General features: G+C 43.2%; 1 protein-coding gene across 4 annotated transcripts in view; it reads left to right on the plus strand.

Annotated features, from left to right (window-relative positions):
- Positions 1–25909, plus strand: part of LOC121276887 (multiple PDZ domain protein) — a 413889-nt gene that overhangs the window by 92677 nt on the left and 295303 nt on the right. For all 4 annotated transcript variants that reach the window (XM_041185496.1, XM_041185497.1, XM_041185495.1 and 1 more), the window contains exons 9-12: positions 9606–9812; positions 15696–15810; positions 20621–20709; positions 25463–25658. In XM_041185496.1, the coding sequence (XP_041041430.1) occupies positions 9606–9812; positions 15696–15810; positions 20621–20709; positions 25463–25658 (607 nt within the window). The remainder of the gene's footprint in view (positions 1–9605; positions 9813–15695; positions 15811–20620; positions 20710–25462; positions 25659–25909) is intronic.

Genomic DNA, 25909 nt, shown 5'->3' on the forward strand with positions numbered 1-25909 from the left:
GGAGGGCTAGAAGGGAGAGGAAGCCAGGAGTGCACATTTAGCCTCCAGGGGAACCACCTTTTGGGAGTGGAGGCGCAGGCACAAAGGGTGCAGAGCCAAAAGGTAGTCTAAGGCGGAAGGGGCTACAGAAGACGCCACTATCCTGCTGCCAGGGTATACAGGTAGTGAAGCAGCTACCTCAATATATTAGATAAAAACAAAAAACTGCGGATGCTGGAAATCCAAAACAAAAACAGAATTACCTGGAAAAATTCAGCAGGTCTGGCAGCATCGGCGGAGAAGAAAAGAGTTGACGTTTCGAGTCCTCATGACCCTTCATCAGAACTGGGTGAATCCAGGGAGAGGGGTGAAATATAAGCTGGTTTAAGGTGGGTGGGGGGTTTGGGTGGGGGGGGAGAAGTGGAGGGGGGTGGTGCGGTTGTAGGGACAAGCAAGTAGTGATAGGAGCAGATAATCAAAAGATGTCACAGACAAAAGAATACAGAGGTGTTGAAGTTGGTGATATTATCTAAACGAATGTGCTAATTAAAAATGGATGGTAGGGCACTCAAGGTATAGCTCTAGTGGGGGTGGGGGGGCATAAAAGATTTAAAAATAATGGAAATAGGTGGGAAAAGAAAAATCTATATAAATTATTGGAAAAAACAAAAGGAAGGGGGAAGAAACAGAAAGGGGATGGGGATGGAGGAGGAAGTTCAAGATCTAAAGTTGTTGAATTCAATATTCAGTCCGGAAGGCTGTAAAGTGCCGAGTCGGAAGATGAGGTGCTGTTCCTCCAGTTTGCGTTGGGCTTCACTGGAACAATGCAGCAAGCCAAGGACAGACATGTGGGCAAGAGAGCAGGGTGGAGTGTTTAAATGGCAAGCGACAGGGAGGTTTGGGTCATTCTTGCGGACAGACCGCAGGTGTTCTGCAAAGCGGTCGCCCAGTTTACGTTTGGCCTCTCCAATGTAGAGGAGACCGCATTGGGAGCAATGAATGCAGTAGACTAAGTTGGGGGAAATGCAAGTGAAATGCTGCTTCACTTGAAAGGAGTGTTTGGGCCCTTGGACGGTGAGGAGAGAGGAAGTGCAGGGGCAGGTGTTGCATCTTTTGCGTATGCATGGGGAGGGGCCATAGGTGGGGGTTGATCATCCCCTACTCCTCAACCCATCAGCCTTCTCAAAATGTGCTTCCGATCCTGGACCATTCAGGGGGCGCACTCCAGTATCCCGCAGATGGTGTGTTGCTGGTAGTGGTTGCATGCTGCGCTTTCCACAATCTTGCGCTGGAAAGGGGGGACGTGTGGATGAAGAAGGTGTCGACACAGTGGCTGTGGCTGCACACGATGAGTCCAGTAGTGAGTCCGAGAATGAGCACGCACAAGGAATTGCTGAGGGGGTAGATGCTGACCCGGGCATACTCCAGGGAGACAGGGACACCCGGAAGGCTTTAATCCAACGAACCTTCAGTTGGCACACACATGGACCTCCAGAACAAGCCTGGGCTACAGGTCCCATACTCGATACCTGAGTGCCAGGATAGGAACATTAACTAAGGGCCTTGTTAATAAAGCTGAATGTCCCACAAATCACTCATAATATTATTGGTAACCATCCACCTGCAGAAGAAAAGAGGCACCCTCAGCCATGGTGACATGTCTGAATTTAATAGTATAACAAAAGGAACTTAAGAGAACAAAATTACGAAGATGTTCAACACCACACCAACTCATAAAGACCTCATTGCGGGCCAACACAAAAGCACCAGTGATAAACCCATGGTGTGCCTAAGATGCCTTATGTGTACGCTTTTGGGTGCTACGTCTTGGTACTGCCCCCTTGCTGGGACTGGCATCTGAGACAGCCTGCTCACTCTGCTGTCCTGTTGGTCTCGATGACCTTGGCGGCCATCCTCTGGCCCGTGGAGCCTGTGCTGGCCCCGTCTAGGAGGGAGCTGCCAGATCTCCCCAGTCATTGCAGCCTCATTGGATGCAACAGTCACTGGCAGAGGGGCGGAGGAGCTGCCGCCCTCATCTGGAGCGCCCTGAGAGGAGCCCACAGAGATGACAGGCAGCTGCTGCGCGACGTGAGGTCGCTTCGGACCTCCCTGCTCACAGTGGATGGATGGGCACCAACCTGGGTTGCCATTGGACTCAGCAGTCATTGCAGTCCCGCCACCCGTCCACTTCTGCTGTCCTCAGGAGCCGCAATTCATGCTGGGCGGGCCTTAATTGGCCTGCCCGTGTAAAATGGCAGCACTGACCTGATCACAGGCAGCGATCGCGTGCGCTCCCACTCTGCCCACCTGCCAGCCAGAAAATCCTGCCCCATGTGTTTCATAAACTCTTACATATCGGGCAGAATTTTCCCCTTGGTGATTTGGGAGTGGGACCTGCTCGCCGACAGGAAAATGACGCGGGAGGAACCCCCAACATCAACCCGGTCCACTTAAATATTGAGGAAGGCGGGTGGACAGCAAAATCAGCGGTCCACCCTCCGACCTGTCAATGGCCAATTAAGGCTATTGACAGGATAATTAAGCTTGTTAAACACCCCATCTTAAGTTGGGCGGGCAGGCCAGGAGCCCCAGCGGGCTTCTGATAATACATGAAACCTCATCCACTGGCGGGGTCAGGTTTCATGTCTGTTTTTGAAAACTTCAATAAAGTTTAAGTGCTTCTTATTAACATGTCCCATCCCGTGTGACATTGTCACATGACGGGGACATATTAATTTTAATATTTTTCTATTTTTAAAGATTTTTATACTGTCAGCAATCTCCCTGAGACAGCACTTAGTCTCAGGGAAATGTGCGCTCTTTCGCGCACATGTGTGAAAGAGCGCACTTTGACAGATGGGGAATCCCTCCACCCCCCCGCGCAGGCCATTGGGCAGGCCTTAATTGGCCCACCCACTCAAAATAGCGGCGGGCCACGTTTCGGCGGCAGAGTATGGTAGGGCCCGCCTGCCCATCAAGGTAAAAATTCTGGCCATAGTTTCTCTGACTCTTTTGGAGAGTTGGTAAATGGTATAGATGTTTGTCAAATCTTTGGTCTTAACAAAACAGTGTTTCATGCGCAATCAGCATAAACCATTGTGAGGCATTTTCTTCTAAGTAATATCCACGCCCAGATCAGCAAATGTGGATTTGTTCAACTTGCCTCTTTCTCCACAGAGACATCAAGACAATAAAGAATCTCTGTCAGATTTTAAGACAATAATTTTTTGTTATCTTTGTTTGAAAGGGGAAGGAAGAGTGGCATTATGACATCTGAAACCATGATACTCACATGTTGATCATTAGCAGATGCAGAGCACAGATGCAAAAAAGTTCATCCTAAAGCCAGAAGGGTTATTGAATATACCTTGGGGGTGTAAAACCATGCTTAACAAATCTTGATTGATCAGTTACAATACTCGCAGAATTTCACATGTAACTTCAATCAGCATGCTTCATAACTTCACTTTGCAAGAGGCCTCCCCATAGAGTTCAAAGATCAGAAGCCTCAGTGGAGCAAGGTGGTGAAAGTGACAATGTGGGATTAACTGCTAAACAAAGCTGGAGCAAAGAAGACTGACTTGTCATCAGTTTATCGGTGTCTCAGCCTACAAGTTAACTTCATCCTACAATGACATCTCTGACTTTAACTTTGGACTTGGTTTTATTTTCTCTCTATTCTCCATTTGCAGCCAGAACCTATCTATCCTAATCTTTGTCATGCCTGTATAACCTCGGTTTCCATTTGCTTGCACATTTTGCCTACCGGTCCAGTTTCTCGTTTTCTTTTTCCTTTACCACTCTTTGGGCTTTCCTCTTCTGTCTCCTTGTCTTAGTATTGCCCCCCCACCCCCAGCTCCACAGCAAGTTTTCCACAAATTTTTTACTGCTTTTCACTCTTAGCACTGAGTAACATCCCATCCTTTTTAACTCCAACTTGACTTACTTTGCCCTCTTTCCTCTGAGTTCACTGCCTGTCTGTGCCCCTTTAACCTCTCCATCCATATAAATTTTCCTACCCATATTAATAGTCACGCCTCATGTGACCTCTTATCATCTCAATTGTAGACACCTCTAATCATTTCCTTTTATCCCTCATGACACACAACCTTCTTTCAGCCCCTACTTCTGCATCTACTTCTGTTAAAAAAAAACTCTTCCCCAAATCATTTAAAAATGGCACTTTCAGACTCCCAATTATCTAATCTTCCACCTTCTGTTCGCCGCAATACCTCTGTTGCTACCAATTTGGTCAATCACAGCACCACTTCCACCTTTGATGCCCTTGTTTCCAGTAAATCCTTCCTCTATCCCACCCTCCTCGCTCTTCTTTGTACAGTCTCCATCTTCACTCTCTTAGATCCAATGGATGTAAGTTTGAACATTTATGGCACACAACTGGTTTAGTCATCATATCTGGCTAGACCTCAGCCAGCACTAACTAGGCTTTGCTCTCTTCTGCCAACACTGCTCACTACTCCTGGATCATCCTGGACTGCAAAATAATCTCAACCTTTTTCCATTGCTAACTATCTACATAAATCTTTCTCCCCTGTTCCTTCTATCTTCACCTCCAAAAACAAATGTGAAAGGCTCATTGCTTTTTTTGTCACTATACTTGAGTCCACCCATTCAGTCTGTGGGCACCTCTTGGCCACCAAACTAAGCTTCCTCCAAGTTTCCTTTCAGCCCTAGCCCTGAACACTCATCTTGGTATAAATTATCTTCTAAGTCTTCTCATACCCTCTGCAAGCTCATCTTGTCCATGACACCCACATTTTGCTCTTTCAGCCTGACTTCAACTAAATTGCAGATCATTTAACCTCCCTTACTGGCCCTCCCTAGTTAGCTGACATTATTAACAGTTCCCTAATCATTGGTAATCCCTTTCAAATCTGTCATCATCAGTCTCCTCTTCAAAAACCCACCCTCGACCTTTCTGCCCTTGTAAACTGCCACTCGACTTCCAGCTTCCCTTTCTGGTCAAGTTCTTGAACATATTGTGGCCACCTAAATCTTTGCCCAATTTTCTCGCAACTTCATGTTTGCATGGTGTCCAAATCAACCATGTTTTAATAGAATGGCGGAGTAGGATTGAGGCGCTGAATGGCCTACTCCTGTTCCTGTCTCTGTTTCACCACTGGCTTCCCCGATCGGCGCATTGTGAATTATCCTGTGCTACTTCCTCAAATTTTCAAATCAAGGGGTCCCCCTTGTCCTCACTTATCACCCCACCAGCCTCTGCAGTCAAAGGATCATCCTCCGCCATTTCCGCCAACTCCAGCATGATGCTACCACCAAACACATCTTCCCTTCACCCTCCCCTGGCGGCATTCAGTAGGGATCGTTCCCTCCGTGACACCTTGGTACATCACCCCCTACTCCTCAACCCCCTCCCACGGCACCTCCCCATGCAAATGCGGAAGATGCAACACATGCCCCTTCACTTCCTGTCTCCTCACCGTCCAAGGGCCCTTTCAAATGAAGCAGCATTTCACTTGCACTTCCCTCAACTTAGTCAACTGCATTCGTTGCTCCTAATGCGGTTTCCTCTACGTTGGAGAGACCAAACGCAGACTAGGTGACCGCTTTGCAGAACACCTTCGGTCTGTCCGCAAGCATTACCCAGACCTCTCTGTCGCTTGCCATTTCAACACTCCATCCTGCTCTCATGCCCACATGTCCGTCCTTGGCTTGCTGCATTGTACCAGTGAAGCTCAACGCAAACTGGAGGGACAGCACCTCATCTTCTGACTAGGCACTTTACAGCCTTCCGGACTGAATATTGAGTTCAACAATTTTAGATCTTTAACTCTCTCCTCCATCCCAACCCCCTTTCCGTTTCTTCCCTCTCCTTTTTGTTTTTTCCAATAATTTATATAGATTGTTCTTTTCCCACCTATTTCCATTATTTTTAAATGTATTTCCACCCATTGTGTATCTATACCTTTTATGCCCTTTTAGTATTATTTCACCCCACCTCCACTAGAGCTATTTGTACCTTTTTTGTCCTGCTCTCTACTCCTACTTAGCACATTCCTTTAGATAATATCACCACCTTCATCACCTCTTTGTTTTTTTGTCTGTGACATCTTTTGGTTATCTCCTCCTTTGGCTGCTTGTCCCAACAAAACCCCCCACTATTCCACCCCCCCCCCCACAAACCAGCTTATATTTCACCCCTTTCCTATTTTTACTTAGTTCTGTTGAAGGGTCATGAGGACTCAAAATGTCAACTGTGCTCTTCTCCACCGATGCTGCCAGACCTGCTGAGTTCTTCCAGGTATTTCTTTTTCTGTTTTTGTTTTGGATTTCCAGCATCTGCAGATTTTTGTTTTTATATCTGGGCACTATAAGCTGCTGACTGTTTTGGGACACTGGCTGTGAAAGCAATCTGTTCTTTCTTTCGCAAGACAAAAACAAATGTCAAAATTCAACCTCAAGTAACTACCTTTAGGCACTGCTTTCCATGTATCTGTGGGTGTCTGTGTGACAAATTACTCAGTTCAACTACATGAACTTAATATTACTACTTCAGCTTCATTATTTCTCTCTCACTTGATACTCTTGCAGCCAATGATTACTATGGTGGTCTTGTTAATAGTTTGTGACTAAAGATACTTAGGACTTCCTCCTCCAGATTATTGCTGATTAAATATCTCTGCTGATTGTAGGACAAGTTTATATGTAATACACAAAGCAGGGACAATGTCAAGCACCTTGTGTGAAGCATATTTAAAAATTGCTGCTGTGCCTGCAGCTTGTCAGCTGTACTGCCTATTTGTAATTACATCATACATCTAAAGTTTTAACCTTCGCACCAATTATTTCATACTTTAGTTCTTTTATGGTCAAACTTCTTGAGTTCTCTGCCTGAAGACAGGCCCTTGAAGATTATTCACCAAACCATGGCAAGTGCAGGGATTTTTTTACTGTGGGTAGGACGAGGAGTCAGGCCCCGAGTCTATCTCAATCAGAACGGGGATCGAATCCTGTGCTTTTGGCATTGGAGGATTGAGTGCGTGCAGTTGTTGGGTAAGAAAGTCTAAGAAGACTGAGTGCGTGCAGTAATAAAAACAAAAATACCTGGAAAAACTCGGCAGGTTTGGCAGCATCTGCAGAGAGGAACACAGTTAACATTTCGAGTCCATATGACTCTTCCTCGAAATGTTAACTGTGTTCCTCTATGCAGATGCTGCTAGACCTGCTGAGTTTTTCCAGGTATTTTTATTTTTGTTTTGGATTTCCAGCATCCGCAGTTTTTTGCTTTTATCTGAGTGCGTGCAGTTGTTGGGCAAGAAAGTCTAAATTTTTATTTTGTACATAACTAATTTAGTTTGTAGTTGGCATTAAACTGAAATCTACAGTTTAAATTCTGTAGTTGCCACCCTTAAGCACGGTTTTTTCAAGGGTTCAAGTGAAAGAGCAGCTTATTAAGAATCAGCTGAAACTGGATCCTCATTAAGTGACTCAGCTAGGTCTTTTGTGTTAGAAGTATATATAAGTAGCCAACTTAGTTCCAGAGGATTGGAAAACTGCCAGTGTAACACCCTTATTCAAAAAGGGAGACAAAAAAAAACAATTAACTATAGGCCATTTAGCTTAACATCTGTCATTGGGAAAATGTTGGAGTCTATTATAAAGGTTGTGAAAGAGCATTTAGAAATACATAATCAAGCAGAGTCACTATGACTATGAAGGGGAAATGATGCCTGACAAATTTCTTAGAATTCTTTGAGGAGGTAACAAGCAGGATAGATAAAGGGGAACAGTAGATGTAATGTATTTGGATCTCCAAAAGGCATTCGATAAGGTACTGCACATAAGGCTACTTAATAAGATAAGAGCCCTTGGTGTTGGGGGTAATATAGTAGCATGGATAGAGGATCGACTAACTAATAGAAGACAGAGAGTTTGGATAAGGGGGACCACAATTATTTACAATATATGTCAATGGCTTAGATGAGGGAAGTGAATGTACTATCGCTAAGTTTGCGGATGACAAAAAAGTAGGTGGGAAGACAAGTAAGTGGTGAGGATGACACAAGGAGTCTACAGAAGGATATAGACAGGTTAACTGAGTGGGCAGAAATTTGGCAGATGGAGTATAATGTGAGAAAATGTGAGGTTATGCACTTTGGTAGGAAGAATAGAGGAGCTGAATATTATTTAAATGGAGAAAGACTGCAGAAATTTGCAGCACGGGGATTTGGAGGTCCTCGTGCATGAATCACAAAAGACTAGTTCACAAAAACGCAAAAATCACAAGTTCAACAGGTAATAGGGAAGGCAAATGGAATGTTGGCCTTTATTTCAAAGGGAATGGAATGTAAAAATAGGGAAGTCTTGCTAAAACTATACAAGGCACTAGTTAGACCACACCTAGAATATTGTGAACAGTTTTGGTCCCCTTATCTATGGAAAGATTTACTGGCATTGGAGGCAGTCCAGAGAAGGTTCACTAGTTTAATCCCGGGTGTGGAGGGATTTTCTTAAGAGGAGAGGTTGAGTAGGTTGGGCCTGTACTCATTGGAGTTTAGAAGAATGAGATGCAATCTGATTGAAATGCATAAGATTCTTAGGGGCCTTGGCAGGGTTGCTGAGAGGTTGCTTCCCCTTGCAGGAGAGTCTAGGACCAGAGGGCATAATCTCAGTGAGGAGTCACCCATTTAAGACAGAGATGAGGAGGTATTTCTTCTCCCAGAGAACAGTGAATCTGTGGAATCCTTTACTGCAAAGGACTGTAGAGTCTTGGTTGTTAAGTATATTCAAAGCTGAGATAGACATTTTTAATCAGTAAGGGAATCAAGGGTTATGGGGAAAGACAGGAAAGTGGAATTGAGGATTATCAGATCAGTCATGATCTGATTGAATGGCGGAGCAGACTCGATGGGCCGAATGGCTTACTTCTGCTCCTATGTCTTATAGTCTGATCCACACCCTAGCCGTCTAGCCAACTCAGCTAACCACGCCCCCTCCCACCATGGTAGAGCTATAAGTAATTTAGTCTTTCTGCTTAACATTCTCCAGTGTGAACGTTTAAGCTGTTAGCAGGGCGGACTTTATTTGCATGCGTACTCAAGGCTAGTGCTTGTCATGTGGAACGCGGTTGTTGGCATAGCGGATTTCTCCTAGCGTCTTTTCCAGTTGCACATTTTTTTTCCTGTATCCGTCCTTGTTATCATTTCTTCTTGTGGATAGTGGCCATAAACCCTACTCAGTGTGCCCTTTTCTACTGATTCCCAGAGTTACCTGGCTCTCATGTTCTTGTCCTGCTTCGTTTCTCAACAAGATTTTCAGCTAATAGCTGCCTTAGTTTTGTGGTGCTAATTCAGCTATTTAAATGCCTCCTGGTTTCAGATCATAGCTGATTGTCAGACTTATTATTTTGTCTTTCATTTTGGTGACTGTAAACCCGTATGAAGCGTTGCTCTGTTTCCTGAATCCTTCCAGGAGGGCATCCATTTCAAGGTGGTTATCTGGCTTTCAGCATATTTCATGCAACATTGTTAATGTAGAGAAATAAACTTTCAGGAACAAACTGACAAAGAACAAAGCTTGTAATTGATATTTTCAGATAGTCTGTGTCCATCACACATAATGTTATCCTCCATTTATGATTAAAGGATGGGCGACTTCAAAGTGGCGACCACATTCTAAAGATAGGTGACACAGACCTGCTTGGAATGGGTAGTGAGCAAGTGGCTCAGGTGCTGAGGCAGTGTGGGAATCGAGTCAAATTGGTGATTGCTAGAGGAGCCATGGAAGACTCCTTGCCTGCTGGCCCTCAAGGACTTCCTGCTTTACCGTCTATACCTCCTGTAGCAGAAGAGGCAAGTATGGTATCTGGTTTTCTCCTGAACAGAGAGTGAGAAAAATATTTTCTATTTAATGGTCTTCTGTGGGATAAGTACATTTTGCCCAACAGGCTTTGAATCACAATTGAATACATCGACTGAGAATTTGAGACATGTTTAAGTTAAATTTTCACCTAAACCCTCTGTCTAAGCACACAACAAAAATACTATGAATGTTGAAAATCTGAAATAAAAACAAAATGTGCTGGAATCCCTCAACAGGTCTGGCAACATCCATGCAGAGAGAAACAGCGTTAATGTTTAAGGTCGGTAATCCTTTGTTAGACCTGGGAGTGCTCAGAAATGTAGTTTTTAAACCATGTAGTGAAATGCGGGGATTCCTTGAGGTTGCAATGAGATTCAAAGGGAAACAGCACCTCATCTTTCGACCAGGCCTTAGGGATTCTAATGAGATAAAAACAAAAAAAACTGCGGATGCTGGAAATCCAAAACAAAAACAGAATTACCTGGAAAAACTCAGTAGGTCTGGCAGCACGGCGGAGAAGAAAAGAGTTGACGTTTCGAGTCCTCATGACCCTTCAAAAGAACTGATTTTTCTTTACAATGAGAGGGGTGAAATATAAGCTGGTTTAAGGTGGGGGAGGGAGAGAAGTGGAGGGGGGGTGTTGTTGTAGGGACAAGCAAGCAGTGATAGGCGCAGATCATCAAAATATGTCACAGACAAAGGAACAAAAGAACACAGAGGTGTTGAAGTTGGTGATATTATCTAAACAAATGTGCTAATTAATGGATGGTAGGGCACTCAAGGTATAGCTCTAGTGGGGGGGCATAAAAGATTTAAAAATAATGGAAATAGGTGGGAAAAGAACAATCTATATAAATTATTGGAAAAAAAACAAAAGGAAGGGGAAAGAAACAGAAAGGGGATGGGGATGGAGGAGGGAGCTCATGACCTAAAGTTGTTGAATTCACTATTCAGTCCGGAAGGCTGTAAAGTGCCTAGTCGGAAGATGAGGTGCTGTTCCTCCAGTTTGCGTTGGGCTTCACTGGAACAATGCAGCAGGCCAAGGACAGACATGTGGGCAAGGGAGCAGGGTGGAGTGTTTAAATGGCAAGCGACAGGGAGGTTTGGGTCATTCTTGCGGACAGACCGCAGGTGTTCTGCAAAGTGGTCGCCCAGTTTACGTTTGGTCTCTCCAATGTAGAGGAGACCGCATTGGGAGCAATGAATACAGTAGACTAAGTTGGGGGAAATGCAAGTGAAATGCTGCTTCACTTGAAAGGAGTGTTTGGGCCCTTGGACGGTGAGGAGAGAGGAAGTGCAGGGGCAGGTGTTACATCGTTTGTATGGGCATGCGGAGGTGCCATAGGAGGGGGTTGAGGAGTAGGGGGTGATGGAGGAGAGGACCAGGGTGTCCCGGAGGGAACGATCCCTACGGAATGCCGACAGGAGGGGTGAAGGGAAGATGTGTTTGGTGGTGGCATCATGCTGGAGTTGGCGGAAATGGCGGAGGATGATCCTTTGAATGCGGAGGCTGGTGGGGTGATAAGTGAGGACAAGGAGGACCCTATCATGTTTCTGGCAGGGAGGAGAAGGCGTTGAGGGTGGATGCGCGGGAGATGGGCCGGACACAGTTGAGGGCCCTGTCAACGACCGTGGGTGGAAAAGCTCGGTTAAGGAAGAAGGAGGACATGTCAGAGGAACTGTTTTTGAAGGTACCGTCATCGGAACAGATGTGACGGAGGCGAAGGAACTGAGAGAATGGGATGGAGTCCTTATAGGAAGCGGGGTGTGAGGAGCTGTAGTCGAGGTAGCTGTGGGAGTCGGTAGGCTTGTAATGGATATTGGTGGACAGTCTATCACCAGAGATTGAGACAGAGAGGTCAAGGAAGGGAAGGGAAGTGTCAGAGATGGACCACGTGAAAATGATGGAAGGATGGACATTGCAAGCAAAATTAATAAACTTTTCCAAGTCCCGACGAGAGCATGAAGCAGCACCGAAGTACCGGAGAAAGAGTTGTGGAAGGGGGCCGGAGTAGGACTGGAACAAGGAAAGTTCCACATACCCCATAAAGAGACAGACATAGCTGGGGCCCATGCGGGTACCCATAGCCACACCTTTTATTTGGAGGAAGTGAGAGGAGTTGAAGGAGAAATTGTTCAGTGTGAGAACAAGTTCAGCCAGACGGAGGAGAGTAGTGGTGGATGGGGATTGTTCGGGCCTCTGTTCGAGGAAGAAGCTAAGGGCCCTCAGACCATCCTGGTGGGGGATGGAGGTGTAGAGGGATTGGACGTCCATGGTTAAGAGGAAGCGGTTGGGGCCAGGGAACTGGAAATTGTTGATGTGACGTAAGTTGTCAGAGGAATCACGGATGTAGGTGGGAAGGGACTGGACAAGGGGAGAGAGAAGGGAGTCAAGATAACGAGAAATGAGTTCTGTGGGGCAGGAGCAAGCTGACACGATCGGTCTACCGGGACGGTTCTGTTTGTGGATTTTGGGTAGGAGGTAGAAGAGGGCCGTCCGAGGTTGGGCAACTATCAGGTTGGAAGCTGTGGGAGGAAGATCCCCAGAGGAGATGAGGTCAGTGACAGTCCTGGAAACAATGGCTTGATGTTCAGTGGTGGGGTGATGGTCCAAGGAGAGGTAGGAGGAAGTGTCTGCCCCACCGCTCCACTTCTTACCCCCCCCCACCCCCCTCCCAACCTTAAACCAGCTTATATTTCACCCCTCTCATTGTAAAGAAAAATCAGTTCTGTTGAAGGGTCATGAGGACTCGAAACATCAACTCTTTTCTTCTCCGCCGATGCTGCCAGACCTACCGAGTTTTTCCAGGTAATTCTGTTTTTGTTAAGGATTCTAATGTTGAGTTCACCAATTTCAGACCATAGCCTCTGCCCTTTGTTCTTTGCACAGCTTTTGCTGGTAATTCTGCATTCCCATTTATACTTCTTTTGTTTCTTGCCTTCTAACCATCTATATTTACTTTGCCTGCTTATCGCTTTTGGCATTTAATTTTTTTCCACCTTCCACCTCATCTCAGACCTTCCAGTTTGATCTTTTCTTCCCTTCCACTTTTTACTGCCTGGTTTAGAACGATCCTATCTCTGACACTCCCAGTTCTGATGAAGAATCACCAACGTGAGTCGTTAACTCTGTTTTTCTTTCCATAGATGTTGCCAAACCTGCTAATAATGTCCAGCATTTTTGATTTGTATTTACCTCGACTCCATTTGTTTTCAATCATTTTGGGCACATAATCCATCTTGTGCAAGAATGAAAACCTTAGGAGTTGATGTATTATGGACACATTGATACATATGTACTGTAAGAGCTGAGGGCTGGAGGTTGTACACTTTGTGTAAACTAATTAAAATGGAAATTGCTGAGTGTATTTTGTCACTTCATTATAACTTTTTCCATAGCATCTTAGCATATGCCAATATGAACAAGGAACAGGAGTAGGCCATTTGGTCCCTAGAGCCTGCTCCGCCATTTAATAAGATCATGGTTGATCTGATGGTAACCTCAAATCTGTATCCCGCCTACCCAGATAGCCTATCACCCCCTTGCTTATCAAGAATCTATCCACCTTTACCTTAAAAAAAATTGAAAGATTCTGCTTCTACTGCCTTATCAGGTAGAGAGATTCATAACCCTCTGAGTGAAAAAATTTTGTCTCATCTCTGTTTTAAATGGGTGACCCCTTATTTTTAAACAGTGACCCCCAGTTCTAGATTCTCCCACAAGAGGAAACATCCTTTTCACTTCACCCTGTCAAGTTCCCTTAAGATCTTATATGTTTCAATCAAGTCCTCACTTACTCTTCTAAACTCCAGTGGATACAAGCCAACCATGTCCAACCTTTCCTCATAAGACAACCTATCCATTCCTGGTATTAGTCTGGTAAACCTTCTCTGAATTGTTTCCAACGCAGTTACATCCTTCCTTAAATAAGGTGACCAATACTGGACACAGTACTCCAGATGTGGTTTCACAAGCGCTCTATATAACTGAAGCATAACCTCCCTACTTCTGTATTCAACTCCCCTCGCAATAAATGATGACGTTTTATTAGCTTTTTTAGTTACTTGCTGTACCTGCACACTACACTTTTGCGATTCATGCACTTAGACACCCAGATCCCTCTGCATCTGAGAGCTCTGCAATCTCTCACCATTTAAATAATAAGCTTTGTTTTTATTCTTCCTGTCAAAATGGACAATTTCACATTTTCCCCCATTATACTTCATTTGCCAGATCTTTGCCTGCTCACTTAACCTATCTATATCCCTTTGTAGCCTCCTTATGTCCTTTTCACAAATTACTTTCCTATCTATCTTTGTATTACCAGCAAATTTGGCATCCATTTCATCCATTCCTTCATCCAAGTCCTTTATATAATTGCAAACAGTTGAAGTCCTAGCACTGATCCTGTGGTACACCACCCGTTACATCTTGCCAACTTGAAAAAGACCTATTTATGCCTACTGTCTGCTTCCTGTTAACCAGCCAATCTTCTGTCCATGCCAGTGTGTTACCCCCTATATCATGAGCTTTTATTTTCTGCAATAATCTTTGATGTGGCTCTTTATCAAATGCCTTCTGGAAATCTAAGTACAGTACATTCACCGGTTTCTCTTGATCCACAGCACATGTGACTCTGTCAAAGAACTCCAGTAAGTTGGTTAAACACGATTTCCCTTTCACAAACCTTGCTAACTCTGTCTGATTACCTTGAACATATCCAAGTGCCCTGCTCTAGCTTCTTTAATAATAGCTTCTAACATTTTCCCTATGACAAATGTTAAGCTAACTGGCCTGTAGGTTCCTGCTTTCTGTATCCATCCCTTTTTGAATAATGGAGTTATATTTGCTACCTTCCAATCTAATGGAACCTTTCCCCAATTTAGGGAGTTTTGGAAAATTAAAATAGAATTGAAAATAATGTGAAATACCTTTATCCACATTTTCTGCTGAGAATATTTGGAAGCTAATTTACAGATGTGCTACAATTCCTGCACTTAACAACTGTGTTGAGTTTCTAGTCTCAGTCCTGCCATTGGAGGTGGCCCAATTAAGAGGCCGGATGTTTCCCTGCAGTTACTCCGATCGCATTCAATAACAACTTGCATTTCTATAGCACATTTAATGTTATAAATGTCCCAAGTTACTTCATAAGAGTATTATCAAATAAAATTTGGCACAGAGCCTTAAAAGGAGATATTAGAGCAGATGACCAAAAGCTTGGCCAATTAAGTAGGTTTTAAGAATAATTTTAAATGAGGAGGAGAGAGAGTGAGAGAGATTTAGGGAAGGAATTATAAAGTTTAGGGACTAGCTACCAATAGTGGAGCAAGTAAAATTCTGGCACCTCACTAGATTGATACTGACAAAAGGAAGATGATATGCAGCCTAGAAGAGGAAAAGAAATGAAACCAATACAAGTCGCTGTAATTTAAAAAGTAATTCTCAGTATGGAGGTTTAATGTGGCCCACTTTAGTATACAAGGGGCAATTTTTTCTTGACTAGACTCTGACCTAAATGAAATAGAAATTGTTGGAAATACATGGCAGGCCTGCAATATCTATAGACAGAGAAACAGAGTTCATGTTTCAATGAGAACTAATAAAACTAACATTCAATAGCGTTCATTTTGTTCTGATGGAAGGTCATTGACCTGAAACGTGAACTCTTTTTTTTCCTCCACAGATACTGCTAGACCTGCTGAGCATTTCTAGCATTTTCTGTTTCAATATCAGATTTCCAGTGCCTACAGTATTTTTCCTTTGATCTCAGTAATTATGGCATAATTGTACTTTATTTAGCAGAGTTGAAACTAGTTGGACTAGAGAATTCAGTATAAGTATTCTACTTAAGATGTTTTTTTTTAATTAGCCTGAATCGGTTTGCTATCAGGATGTTGATGGTGAAATATTCGATGTGGAGCTTACAAAAGATGTTCATGGACTAGGCATAACCATCGCTGGTTATGTTGGAGACAAAAACTTAGGTATTATAATAATTTTTATGATCTGTTTCTATACTGATCCTATTGTCCCATCTCCCCCCTTAAACCAACTTATATTTCATCTCTTTTCTATTTTTACTTAGTTCTGTTGAAGGGTCATTCGGACTCGAAACGTTAACTGTGCTCCTTTCCACAGATGCTGCCAGACCTGCTGAGTTTTTCCAGGTATTTTTGTTTTTGTTTTGGATTTCCAGCATCTGCAATTTTTTGCTTTTATCTGATCCTGTTTCTTGCATTCTCTCAGTCTTCTGAGAGGAAATTAGATTGTTTTTAGATCAGAATTCCATCACACGAAGTCTGAAGTTTTATTTCCCACAAAACCTTAGCGAATGTAGTTCCGTGTTTACTGTGTTCTATCTTGTTTATTTTGTGATGATGCTTATTGTACTAATGAAGTGTGTCCATGATGAGGTGGAACATTTTTTCATTTTTTTTGTTGTCTTCACTTTTTTGGCAATAATATTTGGTAATTTTTGCTAATATATCTCCACATCTGGAGTACTGTGTGCAATTTTGGTCTCCATATTTAAGAAATTATATACTTGCATTGAAGGCGATACAGTGAAATTTACTTGGTAATCAGCTGTGACAATGGTTTCCTCTGAATTCAGAGAAAATGCTGTTGCACTTCATACAGTTTTGTACTTTACAGGCTAAATGAATAATTCTGACTGAATAATATGTTTTAATGAAATAGGACGTGCAAGTATAGTAATGGGCCTGCCAAGTTTCTCCAGGGCTTAATACAAGGTCTCTTGCTGTTAGTGGGATATGTCACTGATTTAGGTTTAAATGTAGCGGGTATACTGAAGAAGTTTTCAGATGGACGAAAGTTGCCAGAACCTACAAGACTATGGACCAAGAACTGGAAGGTAGGATTCGACTGTATAACTCCCTTTCAGCTAGCATGTTTCACTGTTTACGTTTGTTTTCTTTGTGGTTTGAAGATTACTTTGTAAGCTACATGCCACCTAGAGATCATTCTAAATAAGGAATATCATTAAGCCCACCTTTACTGCAATATCATTTTCTTCATTCATGGGATGTTGGTGTCACTGGCAAGGCCAGCATTTATTCCCCATTCCTAATTTCCCTTGAGAAGGTGGTGGTGACTGGATATCTTGAACCATTGTAGTCCATGTGGTGTAGGTACACCCACAGTGCCTTTAGGGAGGAAGTTCCAGGACACAGAAATAAGGAATGGTGATATATTTTTAAATCAGATAATGTGCAACTTAGAGGGTAACTTGCAGGGAGTGGTCTTCCTGTGTACCTATTACCCTTGTTCTTCTAGTTAGTAGAGGTCATGAGTTTGAAAGATGTTGAGGAAGTATGGCAAGTTTCTCCAGTGCATCATGTAGATGGTAGATATAGCAGCTATAGTGGTGATTAGGGTGGTGATGAAGTTTGCTGCTTTGTCCTGAATGATGTTGAGCTTCTTGAGTGTTGTTGGAGCTGCATTTATCTAAGCAAGTGAAGAATAGTTCATCACACGCCTGAACTGTGTTATTTAATTGATGGAAAGGTTTTTGGCGAGTCAGGAAGCAAGTTATCACAGAACTCCTAGTCTCTGTCCTGCTTTTGTTGCCACACTATTTGTATGGCTAGTCCATTTAAGTTTTGATCAATGGTAACCCTCAGAATGTTGATAGTAGGGGTTTTAGCTATACCAGTGCTAATGAATGTTAAGGGGGGATTGTTAGATTCTCTCTTGTTGGAGATGGTCAGTGTCTGGCAGTTGTGTGTGCAAATCAGCTTACGTCTGAATGCTGTCCATTTCTTGTCACTTGTGGGCACTGACTGTCTCAGTATCTGAGAAGTTGCAAATGGTGCTGAACACTGTACAAACATCAGTGAACTTCCACAGGTCTCACCATATTAGAGGGAAGGTTATTGATGAAGTAGCTGAAAGCGGTTTGGTCTAGGTCATTATCCTGAAGATCTGGTGCTGAGACTATTGACCTCCAACAACTACACCTAACTTACATTTTTGCTAGGTATGACTCCAGTCAGGAGAGAATTTTCCACCTGATTTCTATTGACTTCACCACCCTCTGTCCAATGCTGCCTTGATGTCAAGGGAAGTCATTCTCACCTCACCTCTTAAATTCAGCTCTTTTGTCCACGTTTAGACCAATAAAGTAATGAGGTTGGGAACTGCGTGGTCCTGGCGGAAGCCAAACTGAGCATTGGTGAGCAGGTAATTGGTAAAAGTGTGTGTGTGCTTGATAGTATTGATGCCGATACCCTTCCATCACTTTGCTGATGGTTGAAAGTGGACTGATGGAACAGTAATTGGCTAAATTGGATTTGCCGTTCTTTTGTGGACATAATATACCTGGGCAATCTTCTGCAATATTAGGTAGATATCATTACTGGAACAGCTTGCTAGGGGTTTGGCTCGTTCTGGAGCATAAGTCCTCAGCACCACAGCCGCAAATTTGCCAGGGCTGATAACCTTCATACAAAGCCAACCCCTTTACTTACAATAAAACATATAAAGTGGTATGACTGATTTCTGCTTTTAATCATATTTTCAGAAACAGATGGTGTTCTTTATACAGAATACTGAATAGCATTAAAGAAGAAACATTAATATGTTACAAATGAAATGAATAGATGAGACTAGCATTATTAATAAATCTGTTTACATGGGCAGAATTTTCTGCCTGTTGGGCAGGCCGAGTGGGCATGGGCGGGCGCGGAGCCAATCACTGCCTGCGATCAGCTGCGCGCTGCCACTTTACATGGACAGGCCAATTAAGGCCCACCCAGCGTGACACAGGCCCGGTAGCACACAGTGCTACTGTATGGGAAGGTGCCGTGGGAGGAGATTGAGGTGTTGGGGGTGATGGAGGAATGGACCAAGGTGTCCCAGAGGAAACAGTCACTACAGAATAGCGGGGGTGGGGGCGGGCTGGTGGTGGTGATGTGTTTGGTGGTGGCATCATGCTGGAGTTGGTGGAAATGACGGAGGATGATCCTTTGAATGTGAAGGCTGGTGGGGTGAAAAGTGAAGACAAGAGGGACCCTGTCACGGTTCTGGGAGGGAGAGGAAGGTGTGAGGGCAGAGGTGTGGGAGATGGGTCGGACACGGTTGAGGGTCCTGTCAAGCACCATGGATGGGAAACCTCGATTAAGGAGGAAGGAAGGCATGACAGAAGCACTGATATGGAAAATGGCATCATCAGAACAGATGCGACAGAGGTAAAAGAACTGAGAGAATGGGATGGAGTCCTTACCGGAAGCAGGGTGTGAGAAGCTGTAGTCAAGTAGCTGTGGACTCCCGACTCCAGTGGGCTTGCAATAAATATCACCCGCCAGAAATTGAGGCAGAGAGATCAAGAAAGGGAAGGGAAATGTCAGAGATGGGCCAGGTGAAAGTGATGGAGTGGTGGAAATTGGAAGCAAAATTTATAAATTTTTCAAGGTCCAGGCAAGAACATGAAATGGCACTGAAACAGTCATCGATGTACTGTAAAAAGAGTTGTGGGAGGGGGCCTGAGTAGGACTTGAACAAGGAATGTTCCACACACCCCATAGAGAGACAGGCATAACTGGGGCCCATGCTGGTGCCCATAGCCACACCTTTTATTTGGAGGAAGTGAGACAAGTTTAAGGAGAAATTGTTCAATGAGGAGTCAGGGACGTTGGCTCTGTGTTATGAATTTCTTGATACATCTTAATGACATTCCAAATCTTTACCAAAAGCAAAATACTGTGGGCGCTGGAAATTTGAAATAAAAACAGCAAGTGGTTTCTGGATAAATACCTCGTTTTTATTTTAGAGTTTTACCCTCACCTTGTTAGATAAAAGTTTGGGAATTATTTACGTGACACTTTACTTTTGGGTGATTTTTTTCTCCATTAAATACTTATTTGAGAGAGGCAGACTTGGTGGGTCAAATAAATCAAAACTATCTACAGGTACTTGTGCAGCCTTAGCTTGAGTCTCCCTTACAAAGTAACCTTGTACCCAGCAAAAGGGAAATACACATAAACAGAGAGATAAAAACAAAAAACTGCGGATGTTGGAAATTCAAAACAAAAACAGAATTACCTGGAAAAACTGGCAGCATCGGCGGAGAAGAAAAGAGTTGACGTTTCGAGTCCTCATGACCCTTCAACAGAACTGAGTGAATAAGAGAGATACAGAAATCTTGTCGCAGAGAAGAGCAAAACTTCTTCAAGGTAGGCATTTCTTGAAGAGGAGTGACAGTCAATTAAACACTCAGTTCTGTTGAAAAGTCATGAGGTCTCGAAACGTCAACTCTTTTCTTGTCCGCCGATGCTGCCAGACCTGCTGAGTTTTTCCAGGTAATTCTGTTTTTGTTTCACATGAACACAGGTTTGTTAACATTTAAAGCTGGTTTCTTCTATTCACTTTATTTTTAACATTTCCATGTTTCTTCTTTAATGTTGTTTAGTATTCTGCTAAAAAGAAAACCATCTGCTCCTGAAAATATGATTAAAAGCAGAAACCAGTCATACCAATTTGTGTGTTTTATTGTAAGTAAAGGAGTTGGCTTTGTATGACAAGTTGGAGTTTTAGTATTCATATTTTGTATTAAAATCTCACTGCCGGTGATTCTGAAACTACACTTTTTGCCAATTTCATAGGACTGAACTGTACAGTAAACTGCTCCTATTTCCTATGATCTTATGACCTGAATTTGATCTTATACTAAATGAGCTGCTTTTTAGCAGTCACTGTTATTTAAACATGAATTTTTTTGAGATTTCCATAAAGATGTATATCTGAACATTTCCATTGATGTGTTTATACTTACAGAGCCCTCTGGTATCTTTGTGAAAAGCATCACTCAAGGCAGTGCAGTTGAACAGGATGGAAGAATACATGTTGGTGACCAGATAATAGCTGTACGTATAATCCTAAATAACTTCTAAAATGGAAAAAAAAGCCTTTGCTTTCCTTTAGGTACAGTGTACACTGTGTAAAATATAGTAGTGGGAAAGTGATCATCTAGTCATAGACGTCAACAGCACAGAAAAAGGCCCTTTGGCCCATCGAGTCTGCTCTGGTCAAATGTACCTAACTATTCTAATCCCATTTTCCATCACTAGGCCCAGAGCCTTGTATGCCATGGCATCGCAAGTGCACATCCAAACACTTCTTAAATGTTGTGAGGGTTTCTGCGTCTACCACCCTTTCAGGCAGTGAGTTCCAGATTCCCACCACCCAGAATGAAAACATTCCTCCTCACATCCCCTCTAAACCTCCTGCCGCTTACTTTAAATCTATGCTTCCTGATTATTGATCCCTCCACCAAGGGGAAAAGCTCCTTCCTGTCTACCCTTTCTATGCCCCTCATAATTTTATACAGCTTAATCATGTCCCCCCTCAGTCTCCTCTGCTTCAGGGAAAATAACCCCAGCCTATCCAATCTCTCCTCATAACTAAAACTGTCCAGCCCAGGCAACATCCTGGTAAATCTCCTCTGCACTCTCTCTAGTGCAATCACATCCTTCCTATATTGCGGATCCCAGAACTGCACGCAATACTGTGGCTGTGGCCTAACCAGCGTTTTATACAGTTCCAGCATAACCTCTCTCTCTTATATTCTAGGCCTCGGCTAAGAAAGGCAAGTATCTCATATGCCTTCTTAACCACCTTATCTACCTGTCCCACTACCTCGAGGGACCAGTGGACATGCACACCAAGGTCCCTCTGATCCTCGGTACTTCCCAGGGTCCTACCATTCATCGTGTATTGCCGTGCTTTGTTTGTCCTGCCCAAGTGCATCACCTCACACTTATCCGGATTAGATTCCATTTGTCACTGATTAGCCCACCTGATCAGTCCATCAATATCCTCCTGTAATCTAAGGCTATCCTCCTCACTATTTACCACCCCACCAATTTTCATGTCTTCCATGAACTTACTGATCAACCCTCCTACATTCAAGTCTAAATCGTTTATAGATATCACAAACGGCAAGGGTCCCAACACCGATCCCTGTGGAACTCCACTGGACACAGGCATCCTTTCACAAAAACACCCCTCGACCATCACCCTCTGCTTCTGAGACTCAGCCAATTCTGAATCCAATTTGCTAAATTGCCTTGGATCCCATGGGCCTTTACCTTCGTTATCAGTCTCCCATGCGGGACCTTATCAAAAATATTGCTGAAGTCCAAGTAGATTACATCAAATGCATTGCCCTCATCTATACACCTGGTCATCTCTTTGAAAAATTCAACCAAATTGGTCATACATGACCTCCCCTTAACAAAACCATGATTAATCCCTGCCTCTCCAAATGTAGATTAATTCTGTCCTTCAGAATTGCTTCCAATAGTTTCCCCACCGCTGAGGCAGACTGACTGGCCTGTAGTTCCCTGGTTTATCCCTTCCTGCCTTCTTGAATAATGGTGCCACATTGGCTGTCCTCCAGCCCTCTCGCACCTCTCCTGTGGCTGGAGAGGTATTGAAAATTATTGCCAGCATCCCTGCTATCTCCTCCCTAGCCTCAGTCAATAGCCTGGGATACCTTTCATCCCGGGTCTAGAGATTTAAATACTTCTAAGCCTGCCAGACCACTTAGAACCTCCTCCCTTTCAATGCTAATTTCTTTAATTATATCACAGTCCTTCTGCCTGATTTCCATACCGCTCACTTTCCCTCACACTTGTGAACACCAACACAAAGTATTCATTTAGAACCCTACCTACGTCTTCCGGAACCACACACAAATTACCACTATGATCCTTAATGGGCCTTACTCATCCCCTCATTATCCTCTTACTCTTAATGTACTTGTAAAATAACTTTGGATTTTCCTTTGTTTTACCTGCCAATGTTTTCTCGTGGCCCTTTTTTGCTCTCCTAACTTCCTTTTTAAGTTTCCCCCCAACACATTCTATACTGCTCTTGGGCTTCTGCTATTTTGATCCCTCTGTTTCTGTCATAAGCCTCCCTTTTTCTCTTTACCCAATCCTGTATATCCCCCAACATCCAGGGTTCCCTGGATTTGTTGGTCCCACCCTTTACCTTTACTGGAATATGTTGGCCCTGTATTCTCCCTATTTTCTTCTTGAATGAGTCCCACCGCTCTGACGTAGATTTACCTAAAAGTAGCTGCTCCCAGTCCATTCTGGCCAAATCATATCTGCTCTTATTAAAATCAGCCTTCCCCCAATTTTGATCTCTGATTTCTGGCCCATCCTTTTCCTTTTCCATAACAACCTTCAATCTAACGGAGTTATGATTACTATCTTCAAAATGCTCCCCCATTGATACCTCTACCACTCGCCCGGATTCATTCCCTAAAATTAAGTCCAGGACCGCCCCCTCTCTTGTAGGGCGTTCTACCTACTGGCTTAAAAAGCTCTCCTGGATGCATTTTAAGAATTCCACTCCCTCTAAACCTATTACACTATGACTAACCCAGTTAATGTTGGGGAAGTTGAAATCCCCCACTATTACTACCCTATTATTTTTACAATTCTCTGAAATTTGCCGACATATCTGGTCTTCTATTTCTCTCTGACTGCTTGGGGGCCTATAATACACTTTCAGCAATGTGATTGCTCCTTTTTTGTTTTTCAGTTCTACCCATATGGCTTCATTTGAGGAGCCTTCTAAGATGTCATCCCTCCTTACTGCTGTAATTGATTCCTTAATCAATATTGCGATACTCCTTCCTATTTTACCTCCTTCCTTGTCTTGCCTGAAGACTCTATATCCTGGAATATTGAGCTGCCAACCCTGCCTCTCTCTCAACCATGTCTCTGTGACAGCAATAACATTGTACTTCCATGTGTTAGTTTGTGCCCTCAACTCATCTGTCTTATTTGTCAGACTCCTTGCATTAAAATAAATACCATCTAACCTTGCCAAACTCCCCTTGTGCCTTAACTGGCCTATAATTTATCCGCCTTCCAGAGTCACTTGCTCTCTGTTCTAATTTTGCGGGGGTTAAGCCTCTGCCCCCGCTTAACCTCCTCTTAGGACCCCATCCCCCCTGCCAAGTTAGTTTAAACCCTCCCCAACAGCACTAACAAACCTCCCCGCAAGGGTGTTGGGCCCATTCCGGCTCAGGTGCAACCCGCCCGCCTTGTACAGGTCCCACCGTCCCCAGAAACGGCCCCAATGTCCCAGGGACCTAACGCCCTTCCTCCTGCACCATCTCTCCAGCCATGCATTCATCTGGGCTAACCTCCTATTTCTATACTCACTAGCGCCTGGCACCGGACATAATCCAGAGATTACTACCTTTTAGGTCCTGCTTATTAATCTGTTTCCTAGCTCCCTAAATTCTGCTCGCATCCCATATTGGTACCAATATGAATCACAATCTCTGTCTGTTTGCCCCCCCTTTTAGAATCTAGTCCCTTTATCTGATGCTTCGCATCCAAGGGAGGAATATAATATCTCACATTCTTGATCTAAAACTACAATTTTTCTTTGTTTTAGAAAAATATTGATTTTGAAAATTCTGATGAACCTACTTCTATTTGTTCATTTCCTTTTCTAATGTATTTAACCATTGCCTTTCATGTCTAAAAACTTGACTGTCATCTAATATGTGTTCTGAAAACTTAACGTATGGGCACTTTTGGCAAAACACTCTTCATGTCCTGAAAGCCGGTGTTATTGAAATCTTCACTCATAATTCTATTACAGTTTGAAAATCTAGAAATCAAAAAACAGCATCGCTTTGCCTGTCATGTCAGCCAGCTATGCTATCCTTCTTTGTAGGACGATCATTTCATAATGGTTGTCTATTTAATCCCAATTTGGGCAATATAGTCTGTGTCAGGAAGGTATAATTCTCCTAATTTATTGTAAAGTAGAGTAATAGTGGGGGTGTGTGTTGGGTGTGGGGACTTAATTGAATTAAAGGCAGCTGAAGGCATTGATGTATCAGAAGATAAGCTAGGTTGGAAATGTTAAATAGGTAAACATAGGGGAAGGTTTAGAATGTGAGGTGTGAAGGGAACATTTGCATTTTTTAATAAAGCAGACTAGCTTGAATTCAAAAGAGGGGTTGAAATGTTACACCTAGCCAGTAGAAGTTAAGAAACTGTAAAATTGGTACTATGATAAATTTTTTATTATTAGAGAGGTACGGTCCAAAGACATTGTAAAACAATGGGAATTTGAATTCAAAGGGGAATATATATATAAAGGAGAGAAGGTTGTGTGTAAGGGCTGACTTTCTAAGATCTAACAATTGTGAATAGCCTCTAAGCCTCAAACGGCTGGCTGCAAGAACTGAAGTTGAGAAAAACTCGCCTTGAATTCGACTGTTCAGGGTATTGTGTGTCACTTTGCCTGGGTCTTTTAAAATCTGTCTTACTGTTACCCTTAACAGAAGTGTAACTGGGAGTTAGATTAATTAAGGGATTTAGAAGTTATCATGGTAGTAGTTTGTAGATCTATGTATGTGCTTAAAATAATTTAAAACCACCTCTTCTATTAATTAAGGTTTAATTTAACTTTGTAAGAAACCTATAAGACTTGCTGGCCTTTTGCTGAATTCAAAGCCCATATTTCGGAATAAGTACAAATTGCAAATAGTTGTGGCAGCTGCTTCAAGTTTCCCTCTGGGATTTGGGCAGCTTGGCATTTACAGCCTGTCATAACAGTCTGAATATGTTTCCATTCCAGGTGGATGGAACAAATATTCAAGGCTACACTAACCAGCAAGCAGTGGAAATGTTGCGTCACACAAGCCAAATTGTGCGTCTTATTTTAATGAGGAGAGGACTCAAACCAGAAGCCTTGACACAGTCTGAGAATAAGGATGAAGCAAAACCTGAGATGGGTGGAGATGTCCTCACAATAGATGACAAACCTGCTTCAGGTACATTTGTAGTCCCTGTATGCATCATGTATTCCAATTGCAATTGTTCTAGCACTTCAGTTCATGTTTTGTGTTGCACTAGAAAAGTGCTTAAAATCCCTGTTCGGATTATTTTCTTTGTGCTGGCGTTCATGATAATCCAACTGAAGGGCCTGAAACCGTTTGATATTCTTGATTCAAGTATGCACAGAAATTGTAAATTGAGGAGCTTTTGGAGGAGATGGAAACACTGAAATTCAAGTACATGTGGA

The sequence above is a fragment of the Carcharodon carcharias genome, chromosome 4 (assembly GCF_017639515.1).
Source record: "Carcharodon carcharias isolate sCarCar2 chromosome 4, sCarCar2.pri, whole genome shotgun sequence".
In the NCBI taxonomy this organism is placed as follows: Eukaryota; Metazoa; Chordata; class Chondrichthyes; order Lamniformes; family Lamnidae; genus Carcharodon; species Carcharodon carcharias.